The 19,576-nt window shown below is 38.6% G+C and overlaps 1 protein-coding gene across 1 annotated transcript in view; it reads left to right on the top strand.

Moving 5' to 3' along the window:
- Positions 1–19,576, top strand: part of ELAVL4 (ELAV like RNA binding protein 4) — a 92,553-nt gene that overhangs the window by 22,387 nt on the left and 50,590 nt on the right. The window contains 1 exon segment of the mRNA XM_036026063.1: positions 17,668–17,908. Within this exon segment, the coding sequence (XP_035881956.1) occupies positions 17,668–17,908 (241 nt within the window).

Consider the following 19,576-nt stretch of genomic DNA (forward strand, 5'->3'; position numbering starts at 1 on the left):
ATATTAGTTGACTGTATGTGTTTGGATTTACTTGGTTTATTTCAGGTCTCTGGACTCTGTTCCATTGTCTGTCTGTCTGTCTGTCAGTCTGTCTATCTCTCTCTCTCTTTCCTTTTCTTTCCATTTATTTATTTCTTTCCTTTCCTTTCTTCTTCTCCCAGTACTGTTTTGATTAGTATAGTTTAAAATCAGGAAGTATGATACCTCCTGTTTTGTTCTTCTGTCTCAGGATTATTTTGGCTATTTGGTATCTTTTTGAGTTCAAATAAATTTTAAGAGTGTTTTTCTAGTTCTGTAAAAAATGCCATTGAAATCTTGATAGGGATTGCATTGAATCTATGGGTGGCTTTTGGTAGTTTTGACATGTTAACAATTTTAATTCTTTCAGTCCATGAACATGGAATACTTTTTCATTTATTTGTGTTTTCTTCAATTTCTTTCATCAATGTCTTATAGTTTTCAGTGTAGAGAACTGTTACCTCCTTGGTTAAATTCATTCCTAAGTATTTTGTTGTTTTGATGCTATTGTAAATGAGATCAATATCTTTATTTCTTTTTCAAAAGTTTTGTTCTTAACATATAGAAACACCACTAATTTTTGTATGTTAATTTTGTATCCTGACACTTTACTGAATTCATTGATTAAATATAATGGGTGTTTTGTTAGTTTTTAGGATTTTCTATATATAAAATTATTTTTGTCTGCAAATAGAGATAATTTTATTTCTTCCTTTCCAATTCTGATACCTTTTATTTATTTTTCTTGCCTGAATCTTCTAGCTAGTTCTTCAACTATGATGTAGAATAAAAGTGGTAAGAATGGGCATCCTTGTCTTGTTCCTGATCTTAGCGTTGGAAAAACTTTCAACCCTTCGCCACTGAGTATGATGTTAGCTGTGGGCTTGTCATATATGTTCTTTATTATGTTGAAATCTGTTCCTTCTTTGCCTGATTCATTAAGAATTCTTATCATGACCCCAGGCTGATATGGCTCAGTGGATTGAGTGCCAGTCTGTGAACCAAAAGGTCATCAGTTCGATTCCCTGTCAGGGCACATGCCTAGATTGCAGGCCAGGTCCCCAGTCAGAGGAGTGTGAGAGGAAACTGATGTATCTCTCACACATCGATGTTTCTCTCCCTCTCTTTTTCCCTCCCTTCCCCTCTCTCTAAAAGTAAATAAATAAAATCTTTTTTAAAAAAGAATTGTTATCATGAATGGATGTTGAAATTTTTTTAATGCTTTCTCTATATCTAGTGAGATAATTATATGATTTTTTCCCTTCATTGTGTTAATGTGATACAGTGTGATATATCACATTGATTCACATATGTTGAACCATCCTTACATTAGGGTATGCATTTTATGTACTGGTCATTTATTGCAGGGCTCACAAGGAGAAAAGATTTAGGCTAAAATATATGAGCTACTTCCCATTGCATAGCCTTCAAATAGGAGAGCAAATAATCTTAAAACCCAGAAAGGATTGTGGATGTCAGAGAAAGATAAGATTTGATTTGCTTCAAGTCAATGTGGTACAGACTAGCACAGCCAGTGTCTGTTACAAAACTGTGTTGGGTCCATCCTCCTGTAGTCACAGGCCTTAGAGGCCTGAGGCTTTGTGAAGAAAGGCACTTGGTAAAGGGGCTTTGGAGTGTAAAATCCCAAGTTCAGTTCTTGGGTCTACTACTTCTTAGTTTTGTAATTTCTTGTACTTAATGTTGAATATGTATTTTTATAGGTCAAAATATTCAGGCAAAAGCTCCTATACTAACTGAAATTGTATGTAAACTTACTTATTCCATTCAAATGTTAGCCATGGGGAAGCATTAGTTTTAAAATACTGATTAAAAACCTTTATGTATTTTATCTCTTTTCATTGTGTATACTACTGCATAAGATTAGATTAAAATCTTAAGATTAAAAAAGAAAGTGAGAGATACAGTTTATTCTCATCCAAAAGCTCTTTTTATTCATTAGCAATGTGCAGACTTAAAATTACTTAAAACAAACAAACTCTCCAATAAACACTTTACGAGTAAAAGAATAATTGTCCAAGTACTTGAAAGCACACCTTTTGTGCAGAGCACTGAATGAGCCCTAAATATTTTCTTTCTCTTGTTGCTAGTGGCATGATGGTGCTATGATTCTCCAAGAATTTATTTGACCCCCTTGGCCACTAGTTCACATTTATTTTGATCTTGATGCCTGCACTCATCTAAAATAAACAGAGCAGGAAAAAGAAAAAGCTTAAGAAAAGGATTTAAAAATATAGAACTGCATGTTCCTCTTATGATTTTCTCAGCACACTGCAGAGCCTGTTGATTGGGAAAAAGGAAGTCTCTTCCAATGCCCCCACATTCTCTCCCTCTAAGTTCTCCTAGCACTCTGCATGCATCTCTGATCACTGATTCATTCAATGGGCTTTGGTTGAATTCTGTCTCTGTACTGCATGCTGGGAACAAGAAGTCAGCCAAAATGCAAGCCTTACTCTCAATGAGCTCCCAGGCAGTGAGGAGAAAAGCAGGTAAACCACAAATGAATTCTGAGAGGTGAGTGCCACAGCAGAGAAGAGAGAGGAGGTACCTGAGGCTGTGTGGGTCAGGGAAGTGGCCTACAACTGAGTTTTGCAAAATGCCAGGGTATTGAAGTGGTGATGAGAGAAACTTTAGTGGGGGAGAGAAAGCACACATGCAAGGACATGGAAGACATATGAAATGGCAGGGACATACCCCAGGATGTATGCAAAGTATGGCACTTGTCTTGGTGAATTTTAGAACTTTGTTTGCAGATCTGTCTGTTAACTCTTCTAAGACTGAATTTCTAGAGGCCAGGGATGCAATGCCAGGGTACTCACTCATCCAACAATAATGATACATTTAGTCTTTGTCACATTCCTATGACCCCTGTCAACATTGAGAGAACTGAGACAGAACATGAAGTAACATGCCCAAGTTCACACAGGGGGACAGGGTTTTGAACCTGGGCATGCAGGCTAGTGCCTGTGTTATTAAACATTGTGTTATGCAATAGATTTTCAACAGGCATTTTAATTGGTTTAGATTGAATGAATGTAAAAGTAATTACAGGATTATTTACTCACTCATTGTTTTTTTTTAATCATGCCAGGCATGCCCAGCTCTGATTGTTGTTACGGCAAAATATTCAGAGGACTCACTGGCTCTGGCTTTGGCTTGTGTGGCATGTAGAAACTCTCACAGGTGAACATGTTCTGTGGAGCTCTTAGCCAGATTCAGGCCCCAAGTGAAAATAAAATGTGAGTTTAGGCCTGAAATAGAGGAGATCCGGGGTGGAAGGAATGTGGGAGTGAAGAAATAGATGCTGTAAAGATGGCCTTAGCCAGAAGGTGGAAAACGCCTGGCTTTAAAAATACACTCTTTGGGGACAGTTTGAAAGAAGTTGAGGGAGACAATAAAAGAGCAATATAGCTTTAAATGATGAAAAGTGCTCCTATTTTTTAAATTGATTTTGAAGAGGAGTGAAAATCATCAGAGGTTTATGATGTGAGCAGCGTGGAAGGGAACAGAGCAAGGAAAGTACACTTGGTTATGGAGAGCAGGTGACCATCTGGAGAACCATCCATTCATTCAGTTATTCTGCCAACAAATCCTGGAGCAGTGGCCCCTGGAATTACAGATGTATCACACACAGTCCCTGTCCTCAAGGAGCTCACAGTCTAATGGTAGAGAGAGGAAGACGGAGAATCTGATGCCATGTGGTAAATGTCCATGATGGAAGTGTGTACAAGGAACAGAGGTGGGAGCTATGGAGGAATGTTGGGAAAGGATACTAAGCCTGATGGCAAGGGAGGAAAGCTTTCAATGCCCACAGGAGTGCTTGTGCAGAGTGTGGCATGGGAGAGAACCCAGTGTGTTCTATCACTGTTGGCTGCAGAAAGATGTCCAGAGTGTGCTTTCCAGGAGGTTGTGGTGGATAAGGAGAAGGTGGGAGTCAGTGACAGGAAGACCTTAGTTCAGATCTCAACTTCGCCCCTTGAGAACAGAGGCTAGTCACTCTACCCGCTGTCTGCTCCTTAACTTTTAGTTTGCTCACCTGTAAAATGCAAATGATGAGGGCAGAGGGGTGGGCCAGAATCCCACAAGTCTCTCAGTGTCTTCATAAAGATGAAATGAGGTGCTGGGTGTAAATGTACTTACAAAATTTCCTAAGTCTAGCATGTGATTTCATGAATTCTTTCTAGTGGCTTTGTATAGCTCATCTCATTTCTCCATAACACTTGCTGTGTCAGCTCTGCACTTCCTGCCACACCTTTCTGAAGGAGGCCTAGAAAATCTTCTTGAAGTGCATTTGGTCAATGTACCTGCTCCTGGGGTCCACAGAAAGGAAGGAGTGGTCCAGGTCGAAGGTGGACCAAGAACAACCCCTGCTCTTCTACCCTGAGTAGAAGAAATGCCTTTGCTATCAGTATATAGAGTGCACTGTGGCAGTTGACTGAAATTTCCCATGAAACAAGAAGGGTTTCCCTTCTGGAAATCAAAAACCCCAAGGACTGCACTTATTACATACATTCGAAGTATCTAACTTCAACCCATTCACAGTAGAGGGTTTTTTTAAGGGCAAAGTGTACCAGAAATTGTGTTTGTAAGTGTTAAAAACAATGCTTTTATTATTAGTTTGTTTGATTTATTTTTAAGTTCACTTACTCCCTCCTCCTTTGCTGTGTATTTTCCTGACTGGTATTATTGTCAGATTTTATTAGTTAATGTTGATGAAGCATTTTGAAGATGAAGGAAATAGCTGTCAATATAGGTGATGAGTAATAACCTTTTTAAGTGTTCTTTTCTACTTCAGAAATTAAATTTGAAGGATTACCATATTTTTAGGACTGTAAGACGCACCAGACCATAAGATGCACCTAGGTTTTAGAGGAGGAAAATAGGAAAAAAAATTTTGAAGCAAAAAATGTGGTAAAATATTTAATAACCTGTGACCCTGCTCCACTGCTGCCCCCCCCCTTCCCACAGCAAAGCAGTTAGGCTACATTTGGACTATAAGATGCACCCCCCCTTTCCTCCCAAATTTGTAGGGGAAAATGTGTATCTTATAGTCCAAAAAATACAGTACTATTAACCAGCTCAGATTAGTCAGTTTTGCCACCTGCAACACTTTATTTAATGGGCATATATTTTCAGAATGCTACATTTTGGACAAGGGGGAATGAAAATGTACTGAGTGCTTCTCTGTTCCAATCTCTGAGCCAGATGCCTTAAATTTGTTATTTTGAATCTTCACAGAAACACTGCAAGGCAGAATTGTTTGAATTTTTCAGATGAGTAAATTTAAATTGCACCATGGAGTCTTTAAGTGGCTAAACCAAGGTCAAGACTGGTGCTGGTTTTCAAACCCAAATCAGATCAACTTCAAACATCATGTTCTTTCCATTACACCGTGTAGAATTTTCAATTAATATCCTTCCTGTAAGGTCCATTTATTTGTCAGTATTTACTAATAGCAGATATACAGCCCAGAATGGTTTTAAACAGATTAGATCATTTACTTTCTCTAAGATGACTTGATTGCATTTTATGGTGATAGGAACGTTTTCCTCAGAGTCGAAGTTTAGGAAAGGGCACAAAATTAGGTTTCAGACTTGAGTTCAAGTTGCAGTTCTGGCTAAGTGACAGTGGACACTTCCCAAAGCCTCATTTCTCCATTATGCTAAGTGACTTCACTTCTTCAAGCCTGGGCTTCCTCAATGGTAAATGGGGGAATGGCAATGGGATACTTTGCAAAGTTATAATAGAATTAAGTGAAGTAATAATGTACATGAAGATACTTATCACCATTTATTAGGTGCTAACTGTTGGTAGTATTGGAAGGAATTAATAGTAATTGTGTACCTAAACATTTTCCTGCTTAACCTAAAGCACTTTTTAATCAGCTTTATCACAGGATGTCCATTTCTTGAGTCTTTGCCATGTTCTGAGCAGGGACTTTGCTAGGCACTTTGTATGTACTTCTTTGTTACCACATTTATTGACATTGTATAGTAATTACTTATTTACCTCCTTACAGGCAGGAACCTCTTTTCTCTCCTTGTGTCTTTGGCATTTAACATCACGGCTTCTGGCCCATCAAAAAAGAAAAAAAGAAAAGAAAACTCATTAATGTTAAGGAACTTAACTTGGCTTTTGTTCCTTTGCACTGCTTTCCTTTTTTTAAGACCTAACTTTAGTTGTGGGAAGGGGCTGCTCAAATGATGATAATATTATCATTATTAAATGGTGATTTGTAGCCCGCTTTAAAATAGACCAAAACTAAAGACATTTTAGGTTGCACTAATTTGACAACAGCCTATTCTGAATATTTGTTAGCCTTTCATTTTTTAAAAGGTAAATTTCTGAGATAAAAAGAATATATCAAGAGTTGGAAGAGTTTGCCAGGCAAATTTACTTTGTATCTGTGATTTCAAAGGACACAGTTACCTTACTGAAAGATATGAACTCTTCTCCATACTTTAGTGCATACACAGGTATCATATCCAAGTTATACTTAGGGACATATTAAATTAGTCCTGAAAGGGCCTAAAATTATGCACTAGGCATAATTTTATTGTAAAAGTAATAATCTTGAAACTTGTGTTTTAAAAATTCTTACTATTTCTGAATATTTAAAATGCCAATTTGACTCTTGCTCAATTAGTATGAATTGGTGGGATTTCAAAAGTCTACTTTGAAAAAGACAAGATTGTGAAGACAGAAATATTAACTATTATCTACTCTAACATTTCCTATTGTTAGAAGGCATGTCATAAAAAATCATATAGTAGAAGATAAGATTTTAAAAAATAGAAGAGTGAGGAAATAGAGGTGAAGGAAAATTAAGATTTAAGAATAAGATGAATTCAGAGGTAAAGTTTTTTTTTAATAAAAAATTTGCAGTGAGATCTTTTGCTCTTTTTTTTCCACACAGAGAGCTACAAATTTGGCATCGTTTTCCTAGCAGTATTACAAATATGAACAGTATTACAAAGACGAGACCCAGTGCATTGGAAGATGCAGAGTCCATAAAACAAAAGAAAACCCATCACACATAGAGGACAGAGAATATTGGTGGTTCATTGTCATAATAAACTATTTGCCTCAAAGCAGATCAAAATATAATGATACTTGGTATTTGCTTCTTATTCATGAGATTTTTAATAAATATGTATTAGGAGGGTTTCCATATGCAGGAAAGAGAGAGAAGCTTAAAAAGCATGGCATGGAATGTTGCTTGACAGTGTCATACATTCACAAGATGTCCTTGAAGATGGAGCACAGAACAGAGATCAGGGAAGTTTTGGCAGCTGCAGTTGGGAAAATAAATGGCTGCTGTGTGATTGGGCAGATCCTGAAAGCAGGCTCCTGCTCACACCATGTAATTAAGAAAAGTGGGAGCTTTTGTCCAAGCGCAGAATGTTCATAATATCAGAGTTTGTCAGCAGGAGCTTTTAGAAATGGATCAGTACTTTTCACTTCCTGATCCAGGGAATGGTTTTCTTATAAATCATCTTCTCTCCTTGCTGTCCTCATGAAGGTTGCTGCCAGGCGATAAGGCAGACTTGGATTGCAACCTTGCTAATACACAGTGAGTTAAGGTGAAGGGGAGACCAACCCAGAGACTGTTTTAAGAACTGCCATTTTTATTCATCTGGGCTCCTCTGTGTCCCCTAGTGTAGGACCAAATGGAGTGTGGCCAAGGAGAGATCCTGCAGGAAGACTCTGTCTGGGAAGGAGTCAAGAGTCATTTTTAATATGTGGCTCCAAACTGGTTTGAAGGATTTATTTTCTTTCTTTTTGAAAAATAACTTCCTTTCAGATTATAAAAGTGCTATATTTTCACTGTAAAATAAATAAACAAAAACACTGGAAAATAGAGATGGAGACAAGTATAACAATCACCTATAATTCAAGCATTTGTTGTTAGCATTTCCAATTTTCCTTTCCACTTGGTGCATGTTTATATAATTGAGATAATCAGTTTTTCACCTTTCTTCTACATTAATCATACACGTTTTCTTATGTTATAAAAACCCATTATAAACATAATTTTAACAGTTGCAGAATGCTGTATCATAAAACTATACAGTAACTTACTTAGTCTTCCCCCTTGCTGGGCCCTTAGGTTGTTTCTAATTTTTTTTACCCTTTTAGATACAATTTTCTTAATATATCTTATTGTGCATAATTTTCATCTACAGAATTTTGGATTGTTTCCTGAGCTTAAGAATGGATCACTAGGTCCATAAATATGAACACAACATTTAGAAAGGTGTGTCAATACATATTTTTATCAATAATGATGAGAGAGACTATTTCATTGCACCTTAAAGCTTGACAGTTGCAAACCTTGAATTTCTGCATTCTCACCAACACTGATTCAGTTTTATTCATACCCATCTGCCTTCCCAAAGGATGTCCAGGGAATGGTAGTCCAACCACCTCTCTGAAGTAGTTTGAAGAATAAAGTTCCCTATTGGATCAAGTAGTCCTTTTTTCTAATTTTTTTTCATATAATATATATTTTTATATATTATATTTATAGATAAATTTATATATATATAATTTATATATATATTTATATACATATATAAAGAAAGTCAGCAAGTGAGGAAATTAAAAATAAAATTTTAAGAGTAATGAAGTAGTTTTCAAATTTAAAGCTCCCTATTAGAACACTGTTCAGGATCTTTTCACTGATGAATATGCAGATATACTTCGAGGCTATGTGAACTGTCCATGAGTCTAATTTACCATGACCACTTACACATACAGTGAGGTGCTGAGAACTGTTTTATTTTATTTGGTATCTTTAACTTCAGAATGCCCCCAAAGAGGATCTCCTTTGAATTGCACGATTGGAAGAGCCATAGGCATACAATTCTTCTTAATAAAGAAAAGTTGCTGTGTGCCGACTTTTCTGGATACTAACTCCTTCTATTCCTTTTTGCTCCCCTCCCCAGCTGTGTTGAGAAAACAAGTATTAATTTTCAAAGTAAAAAGTAGTTTTATGTAGGTTTCTGAAGAATTTAATCTGGGTGAGCATAAAACTTAAATTCAGAGACATGCCTCAAATCTTTAGGTCATGATGTAGACACATTGCTTTCTACAGCTGAATCTCAGTGAGTTTGTTCACACTCTGAGCCACTAGCCAGGCATTTTACAAATGTACTATATTTATGTTTACATGAATTGTGCCCTTGGCTATTGTTTAAGCATTTAATCAGAAGACAAGTCCAGCCCTGGCCAAACAGCTCAGTTGGTTAAAGCGTTGTCCTGATACTCTAAGGTTTTAGGTTTGATCCCCTGTCAGGGCACATACAAGAATCAACCAGTGAATGCATAAATAAGTGGAATAACAAATCTCTCTCTCTCTCTTTCTTTCTCTCTCTCAAAATCCAAAAAAAATGTAAGAAGACAAGTGTGACTTAATCAGTTTGTGGGCAGTTTTACAAATGATTCATTAATGTTCTTTGTATAGAAGATGAAGATAACATTTACCATCATAACTGTTTCCATCCCAGCAGGTACTTGTAGTTTATTATTAGACATTTTGATTATTTTGCCCACATTAATCATTCAGAGTTTGGGGGCCTAAAAGGTAGGAAGGAAAGGAATTGTTTTTCGACTGATTTTTTGTTAAAGTTAAAGCCTGAGAACTTGCCCACAAAAATGTGTTTATATTAAAATGAAAACATTTGTCTTTTTTCAAATATGCCTTTAATAAAGAAAGTTTATTGGAAGTTTCAAATTGTGTTTATTTAGTAACCATTTTGGAAAAGAGGACTGAATGGGGAATGGGGTGGTAAAGGAAAGGTAATGAACTGGACAATCAAGTGGTCCTTAAGCTTGGGAAAGTTGGTGATTTTGGGGGGTGTGGAGGAGGGCACAGAGGGAATAAATGGTGATGGACGGAGACTTGACTTGGGGTGGTGAACACACACCACAGAGTATAGATGATGTGTTGTAGAGTTGTGCACCTAAAACCTGTATAATTTTGTTAACCAGATCACCTTGATTAATCCAATAAAGAGGAAACAAACAAATACCCAGGGGTTTTATCAGGACTGCCCCAGGGTAGGCACACCAGGAAATCATTTTAGGCCCAAACCGAAGCCCTAAAGAAATACTGCAAGATGTAAAGGAGGCCAGTATTTATTCAGGAGGAGAAATGTGTGTGATATGTCTGGGGAATAAGATTAAAAACCTAATTTTCTGTGAATGTGAGAATCATGCCTAAGAGAAATTAAATTTTGATTATGTGTTTCATATCCATGCTGGCCCTGCTATTTTAAGTATTAATGCCTCTTGTTCTCTCCAGTGGCTGCTGATTTTTTAAAAGCCATGACTGCTGCCGCTGAGAATATTTTCGGCACACCTGGTGTTCACCTCCAGTGAAGAAGATGCTATATCAGAGGAGGAATGCCTCAAGCTTACCTCATTGTTACAGTCATTTGTTTAGGAGGCAGAAATTTAGACCAGAAACAGGACTGCCATTTCAGTGTCAGAACAGATCGGACTAGTCTGTGTGTATTTCACTGATGTGCTTTTGCTGAGGAGGGAGAGTCGTTAGAGAAACTCTGGCGTAGATTGCTTAGAAGGAAAGAGTTGTACCTAACTGGTTTTAATTAATTAATTATTTATTTACCTGCCTTCCTCTCCCATCCTCCCAACATGAACCCTCAAGGGCAGGAACCAAATTATTTTCGTTTCCCCAACCCCTAGAACAATGCTTTGGTCTAAAATAGCATTCAATAAACTCGTGTTGAATTGAATACACTTGCTTTAAGGATATGCTGAGAATTTATTACCACATAACTTCCTAGAGTAAATAGGTCTTTCAGGTTATTTGTGCATCTGCCCAAAGGTATTATTAAACTGTCAGCATGTTTTCCCCAGTTGGAATTAAATTTTTTTTTAGTTTTCTAGTTACCTTCCAGCAGAATCTGCAGAAACTCAGTACGAATGGTTTTGGGGAACATGAGTACAGTCTTCAGCCACATTCACCTGGTCCAGGGGGCTCTGTGAGTCATCGTCTATAATTTGGTTGGAGGGGTATATATTCCCAAGTTTCCTTTTCCTGAAGTGATCAGACCATCAATCTCAGCCCGCCTCTTGGACCCCATTAATAACAGTGTCTCCTTCCCAGTTGCATCAAAACCAGGAAAAACATTGCATTTAGAAAAAAATATTAACCCAGAGGGGCTTGAGCAAATTAAAGCATCTTGAGAAGAATGAAAGGAGAATATGGACTTATGAGCTGATGGATACAATTTCAAAGAAAATATGAAATTGGGAGATTATAAGTTCATTTTAGTATCTTTCAAGGAGCAAGAAGAGAAGTGAGGAATTATTCCTAAAAATAAGATGTCTTCAGGAACACAGAGCCTGCTGCGTAATTTTCTAACTTTGGGGATTTGTTTTTCAGACTTTTGAAAGGTGGAGGAGATGCTGCTCCCCCAGAGTCTAACGTGCTGTGTGTCAGAACTGTGTAAGGGTTAAGTGGGAAGAGCCTACAGAGAGCATTAGGACTTTTATTTTTGTACTCATGAATAATTTAAATTATTTCTTTAATGGTTTGATTCAGTGACTGCCTTTGGTAAGCATTATTCTTCATGCTCTTGGGAGTGCTTATTCTATTACATAACAGTTAGCCTTCATACATAAATTTTGAAAAATCCTTCCAACATGGTAGAAGAAAACACCTTTAAATACACATTAAAAAACAACAAAATATGTGTGTATGTCACAGATGTTCACATCTGAGACATGTTCTCAGCACATTCCTTTAACATCTTTCTCATTCTTGGGGATACTGCTATTTGGAGGGCACACAAAGTAGAGGGGACAGTATCTGGAAAAGAAAGGTCATATTCCTGTGACCTTTCAGGTTCTTTTTTTCTTGATCTTTTTGCCTGAATTGAGCATTGAGGCCACCCCTACACCAGAAAAACACAGAAGTTGAGGACCGCCAAGAGCACTATGTTGGGAGCCCAGAGGCCCTCCTGCACTGGGCTCTTGGGTGACGAACATCAGTAGTGAGTCCTACAGCAGGGCAGGTTCCTGTCATGTAAACTTCTAACCTTTTATTTGCCTCATGAAGTAAATCCTGTAAGTGTAAAACTATTTTAAGACACATAAATGCAAGACCATACAGTTTATCGTCAGACTGTCACTTTTATGGAAAATAGTGGAGCAAAGACAGGATATGGTCTTCACCTGACAGGCTTGGTGAGGGGTCTGTAGTAGCACTTGCATTGTGGTTTTTTGAGGCCCAGGACAATGACTATCCTCAGTTGGGAGGGACAGCCCTGTAACTCTAGCCTGACTTCCCCATACTTGGGCAAATGGAAACCTTATAAAGAATAGGGACGATAGGAGATGTAAGAAATTTGTGAGCTGATGGGAGAAATGTTAAAGGGAGCTTTAAGTACATTTTTAGTACATTAGTACTCAACACATTTTTAGGATTTTAGAATGGACTAAATGCTTCCAGCATGCTCAACTGACCATTCTCTCCCACCTTATACAAGAAGTGGGGTAAAGGGTGGATGAGTGGGAAGGTGGGGGTATGGGGTTCTAACCTTTCTTCTGGGAAGTAAAAAGAATGTTAGTCTACATAGAGGTGCTCCAAAAATATTGCAGAGTGGAGACTTGGGGAAAAAAACACTTTGGGGATTTCAATCTGGAGACAAAGGATTAGCTTTCCTGTATATAAAATGTTGCGTGCATGTACATTTTTCTGGAGAGAAAAGGCAAAAGCATTCAACAGGTAGGCTTAGGGGGTCAATGTCAGTCAAAGTTTCAGCCTGCCTGCTTGAATTAATGCCTCTTAAAATCTGCATTTAATATCCAAATGTGTTCTTGGTGTATAATAGGTACTGAATTACTGTTCTGCCTTTTTTTGTAATATGTAAAAATGGGATGACTTTGTTAGCTTGTATTTCACAGGGTTCTTTGAGGGATCTAGTGAACTCCTAGGCATACAAGAAGTTTCATTCATTCAATAGTCCTTTATCCAGAATCTACTAATTGTCAGGTCTTGTTCTGCATGCAGGAGGTACTATAATAAACAAAACAAATGTCTCTGACCATGGAGCTCAGGGTTCAGGTCATCATTCTTTGTGAACTGTAATGTGCTGTATTCAGAAAAGTATTGAGGTAGACTTGTCTCCACTCTTCTGTTCAAATGCATTTCTGTGACATGACTACCCCTCAACTCCCTAAAAAGAGAAGTCAAGCCATATCCAAGTTTTCATTGTCACAAGAGTGCTAAAGGGAGGTAGTCTCTAAACCTGGGCTCAAGTCCTATATCTGCCTCTACCTAACAGTGCAACCTTGAGCAAGTCATTTCTCCTTTCTTGTCTTCAACTTCATCATTAGCATTATGGGGATGGGCCCTGTGGTCCCTAATGTTCTCTGATATTTATCATGCATTCACACCATGAACTCAGTGAAAGCGGGCTCCTTGTCTTTGTTACCTCTGCATACCCAGGGCCTAGCACAGTGCCTAGCACACTGGGGCTCCATCTCTGTTCATCTAACATATCCAGATGGAGCCATAGTGGAAATAAACCTTTTTTTACGTGCATATGACCTGGAACATCCAGAAAGTAGTGTAATGGATACCTTGAGTGGGTAATAGTGAGAGATGTGATGGAACAGGTCATTAGGACCATTGGGAAGGACCCAAGATTGTGGCAAGAGAGATGTCACAAAGGAAAGAGAGGGTTGTTTCTTTTTTTTTTTTTCAGGAGCACCCTGAGAAAGAGGCTGACTCAGCCTCTGCTTCTTACCTCTCTTCCACCGAGAGAAATGACCCCAAGTGAAGAGCCAGCAGCTGCAAGTCTGAGGCCTTCTCTCTTGCTCTTGTTGTATATTTTACGGAAGAGGGTGGTGGGAGGGGTGAGGTTACTGTGTTGAGTGTGAATAATTAGCCATTCAAACCATTGACATTTACAATGACAGGATTTGAGTGCCTCCATTATTGTTCACTGCTCTAATAGTTTATCCCTGAAATTTTCTGCCTGTATAATGTTTCTTAAAATACATCACGGGAACATAAAAGATTTAATGTAGTGCTTTGTACAACCATTAGAGTTTGAAGTCAACTGAACCTCCTCGGTGCTCTATCCTGGATGCCTGCTCTAATTCTGCTTCTTAATTGCAATTCAGAAAAGGGAAGGAGAGCAAGTCAGGGGTTTGGAACCTGGTCAGCTGCAAGGTTGGCTGTGAGACCCATGCAAAATGTTTTATTAAAATGCATTTACACACTTGAGTAGCAGATGTATTTATTTGCAATGATAATTGTGCTGTTAGAACATCAAAGGTCATAGGCTGGGGAAGCGAGTGTCCTGATTTTGCAGTCTCTGTGCCAACTGGAGGGTATATTTCCCACTGACACACATTTACCTCTGGTTTGTTTCCCAAGTAGAGATTACAGGTGTTCTCTCCGTAAGATCTATCATGTAAACCTAACATGCTGTAGTTTCATATTGTTGGGTTTGTTATCTTTATATCCTGGTAATTTCTCTTCTTTTCCAAGAAATGGTTTAAAACCCTCTTGGTTGACTCATGTGTCAGATTTGATTCTGACATTTTACATTTCCCATCCTGGGATGCATCATTAAAACCCATGAGGGGTCTTATTACATGAGGTACACTAGTACATTTGCAAATGTTTCTCAACTTCAGACCTGTATATTTTTATGGAGAAAAGTCTGTGTGTGCATGTGTCTGTTTTCATCAGTCCTTTCTGAATACACAGCGAGATAGCTGTGTAGCATGTGTACAGAGCAAAGTGAGCTCCATCTCCGTCAGACAAGAATGGGTTGGCCTAATGTACAGTAGCTCAGTACAGACACTGCATCGTATGGCTCCTTTTTGAAGGTGTGAGCCCAGTTAGGGTTGTCTGATCTACAGGTAGGGCTCAGCTCCATGAGTCAACACACCTTAGAAATTCACATGGGATCTAAAGAGATCCAGAAAGCTGATTGAGGAACTGAAATTACTTTACTGCAGACTTGATACATCCTGGAGCTTTCTGGAGCAGAGAGACCAATGAGATTTTCACATAGACAAGTGGCTGGCTTTCACCACGTGTGTCTGTGAGGTGAGCATCCATTCAGTGAACAAAAGATGAACCCAGCCATCAGGTGACCTTTAACAGTCTTATTCCTACAGAATCTCACCATGGTATGACTTATATTATTGTTCATATGCCATTTTAATGCCCCCAAAGATGCCACAAAAGTGCAGGATATTTTTTAGGTATTTGTGGGAGAGCTGTAAGAAGGGTAACCTGAGAAAGGAGGAGAGCAGGGGAGGTGTTCTGTACATTGTGGGACTGGCCCTCTTTTGCCATTAAATCAAATGTAGTAGTTGGCCAGCTCTGTGGTTCTGCTAGCCAAGCCTCCTGATTTAGATAAACTCTGTTTTTCAAGTTCCTTCTTGAGTTGGCAGTGCTCCGTGTGTTTGTTGCCTGGACACCTGACTCACTGAAGCAGTGAGACGACACAGCAAATGGAGGCACTGCACAGACCCAGGGGGCCGGACGGCTTGGCTGAGCAGGCACCCCCACCCAGCCAGGAGTTGTGATGATGCTCTACAACATCATCTCCATTAGCATGGCCCCCGCCCCTGGACACAGCTCCCTCATTTTTCCTGGACCCTTGCCTCAAAGACAGAGCAGCTGACTAGGTTTTGCTGGATGCAGTTTCTATCAGTGCTGAGTGCATGATTTAAGATTCTTCCCAGAGGCTCTTTGCTTTCTACTTGCCATCTGCACCAGCCTTCCAGATCCTCATAGTTGACCTGAAGCCAAGAAGAAAGTTCTTGTGATGTGACTGAAGTTACTATAGTGATCCGAAAGGTGTGAGTTGTGTTCATTTTGTAAACATTCTTTGAATTATACCCTTAATGTCTATGTACTCTACCACATGTATGTTATATTAGAATATTTATTCCCAAAAATTCTCTGAGCAGCCAAATGGCAATAGTAATGGAAGCTGCTAGTTATCCACCCTCTGCTAAGCCATGGTTTTCTCATATAAAATGTAGAGACTATTAGAATATACCTCATTGCCTTCCTGTGAGGAGTGAGAGAAGTCACGTCAGATGCTTGGCAGAGTGACTTTAATTAATATCGATGGTTGCAGTTATATTCCCACCACTATTCAGGCATTTTCTGTCACACCACCAGTTCATTCTTACCACCCTAGCAAGGTTGGCACCATTGTTCCCATATTTTCAAATGAGAAAAACTAAGTCTCTTACAGTGTAAGTTTCTTTCCCAAGGTCACACAGCTAATGTGGCAGAGCATGATTCCATTTCCAAGGAGGTGATGATGAGTTTCAGAGAAGACAGAGCCCTCTGAAGGGTGACTAAGAGATGACAGTAGGACAGGATGGAAAAGTGGGACTGATGGGCTGCGTTTGAGGCCAGGAAAATTGGGTGCAGGCCCAGACTCTGCCCCACTTTCTCGTTATGACAAAAACATTGCTGGAATTCATCTCAGACTTGAGTGTTTTGAACTAGATTTTATTCCTTTAAGTGTCTTCTAGTTCTGAAATTTTGTGATTCTCCATGTTTGTCGTACCATATAGGGCATCTTCATGACCTAACTCCATGAGCTTAAACCCATTTTCCATGAAAACCTCATCCTAGCACCATCTTCTCAGTACTTTTTCCTGAATCCCCCTGTGCTATTAGCAGGGTTAATCACTCCTCCACTACCTGTCTGTCACCCTTCTGCCAGCCGTTTGCCTGTCTGCATCCTCTGTAGACAGGAAATTCCTTGCGGGTAGAGACTAAGATTTATTCACCTCTTTATTCCCATGCAGGCTGCCTGGAACAGTTCAGACATTTGTGGAAATCTTTGTTTAATTAACTATTTACATCCTGAAAATGTCCTTTTTGAGTAAGGTGTGAAAGGACAGCCTTGGGATATGCTGGATGTAAGGTGGAAACCCAGAGAAAGCTCTTCTTTTATGTGCTTTTATTTTAATAGAGGTCCGGAAGAAATAGTAACAACAGAGTGGCTGGGTCAAAATATCAGCAGACGACTGTAGTTTCCCAGCATGTGCCTATGAAATCTGAAGACTGATCAGTGCTTAAGCATCAGTGAAAATCTAAACCCTTCCCATATGCAACAGCCCTACTTAATTTAATGTCATTTTACTTTAGGAGATAGTTAATAAACAGGTACTGAATTTGATCTTGTGAGCATAGCCCTCTATATTTAGCTTTTTCAGCTTTAATGGAACTATAATTTTAATCATGATTATTACTTTACATTTTAATTATAATTTGGTGTGGCTTAAGTATACATTTCTCAGAGTGATTGTGTAATGAAAACAGGAATTAGCTTTTCATTAACAAAATAATGGGAGAGTTCCCACTGCATTCTAGTCTGTGTTCAAAATCTATGGGCTGGCCTAAAATAGCAAGGGGAGTTTAACATTTTGGTTTAAAACATGCTTCTAAATTGGCTGTGTTCACAACCCAGTCTCTTTTGCTCCATCTTGCTTTGTCTTGTTTTCTTTCTCTTCGAAAAAGTTAAATTAAATCAAATCTTGAAAAAGACTTTAATTATGTCTTTGAGATTTCAAAAGGCTTATTTTTATCATTTTTATTTTTTTGTTTAGATAATTAGCACCATGGAGCCTCAGGTGTCAAATGGCCCGACATCCAATACGAGCAATGGACCCTCCAGCAGCAATAGAAACTGTCCTTCTCCCATGCAGACAGGGGCGGCCACAGATGACAGCAAAACCAACCTCATAGTCAACTATTTACCCCAGAACATGACCCAAGAGGAATTCAGGAGTCTCTTTGGGAGCATTGGTGAAATAGAATCCTGCAAACTCGTGAGAGACAAAATTACAGGTATGCTCTTCTTCAACACTCTAGGTTTGGAAATCGCAGCTATGTTGTTCCATTAAATGTGCAAACCTTAGCAGAAATGCGCATGCATGGTGATGGATCTGAGTGTCTGCCACGTGGATCCTGCATTCATGGATGGCATGGACATGTGGTAATAAATGTATATGTGTGTGCACTACAGAAAACTGTACTGAGGTTTGTAGGACTAGAACAAAAATGATGAATTTGGAGCTTCTTCAGCTTTGCTTTCTGTGAAATAATTCTTTGGTTTTATCCCTTTTATTTTTAATCAGTCACCCCTTCCCTTTGTTCTTTAGTTCTCAGTTCTGCCCTCTGCCCTCCCTCTAGTCCATGCTCCTCCTTTTTATCTACTTATTCCTCTCCTCTCAGACATTTGGTCTGTGTGTGTCCAAAGTTCTTCTGTGTGTGACAGTGTTTTAAAGCGGTGGGCTTGTGGAAGGAGGTCACAACTGCCCATGGTCCCTGGGGAGACGTAGGCCCTAAAATAACAGATTATTCTGGAATGAAACTACTCTGAAGTAGGAGGGAGATGCTCAGTGAAGATCTGCATTTGAGTTACTTTATTTTTTGTTTGTTTTGAAGATACTCTGAGAAGTCAGAGACTTTTTACTTGAAAAGTGAAACAATATCCTATACAACTTCAATATTTGAGATTTTTAGGTTCTGATTTTTTCCCATCCAGAAGCATTCATGGAGGACCTAATGACACTGTAATTCTTTGGGGTTGGGGGAGTTTCCCTGCAATCTTTTGGAAGGGAGAACATTTTCTTAGAAATATATTGGGTTACATCATGACAGCAGTGAAGCAGCTTCTCTCCAGTGCTCCACTCCTAAAATCATGCATATTCACCTTTAAGTATTTGTTATTTTTGAGAGCTGACTTTTATTTCCCTTTCTCTGGAGAATATACATGATGAGCAACTAGCCTATATAATAAAAAGGAAGCTCTATAATTAAACTAGGAGAATACATCATCCTGATTTTAAATCAGAGAATCCAATGTATATGAATATACATACATATTTTTTTTCAATTATTCTAATTCACTTGTAAATCTATCCCCCATATAAATTCAGTACTTTGCAAAACCATTAAACTAAAATAACTTGAAAATGTGTCACATAACCCTCCAAACATAATTTTCTCATCTGTAAAATTGGAAAATAATAGTTATCTCAAAGGGCTTATTGTGAGGATTAAATGAGAGGCTGGATATATACTGCTTAGCACAATGCCTATTGCATAGCAGTCTCTTAGGAAGGGGAGATGTTCTCATTATAGATACAGTCAGTATGTTTCAAGGAGAGTGGCTAGAGTGGAGAAATTTTATCAAGGTCTCTGAAAAGGGCCAGGGCTTTGATGATCTTATCCCAGAGCACTGGATCATCCATTCTTTAACAGAATTGCCTGTGCTCTCAGAAAGCCAATGTTTAGATTCTGGAATAATCTTTATATAATAGGATGATAATTCAAACCAAATTAAAACCAGTTAAGCATATGATTCTTCCTCCCACTCCTGTATAGAAAATGTATTTTTGGTGTAGCCTTACCTTCTAAGTAGAAACTCTGCCAGCTGTATTAGTGAGTATTATTAATCACCTTCTCAAAAGAGTTCCCTTAGAACCGTAGTGAGATTTTTGAGAAGTACTG

Source organism: Phyllostomus discolor, chromosome 5 (assembly GCF_004126475.2).
Source record: "Phyllostomus discolor isolate MPI-MPIP mPhyDis1 chromosome 5, mPhyDis1.pri.v3, whole genome shotgun sequence".
Taxonomy (NCBI): domain Eukaryota; kingdom Metazoa; phylum Chordata; class Mammalia; order Chiroptera; family Phyllostomidae; genus Phyllostomus; species Phyllostomus discolor.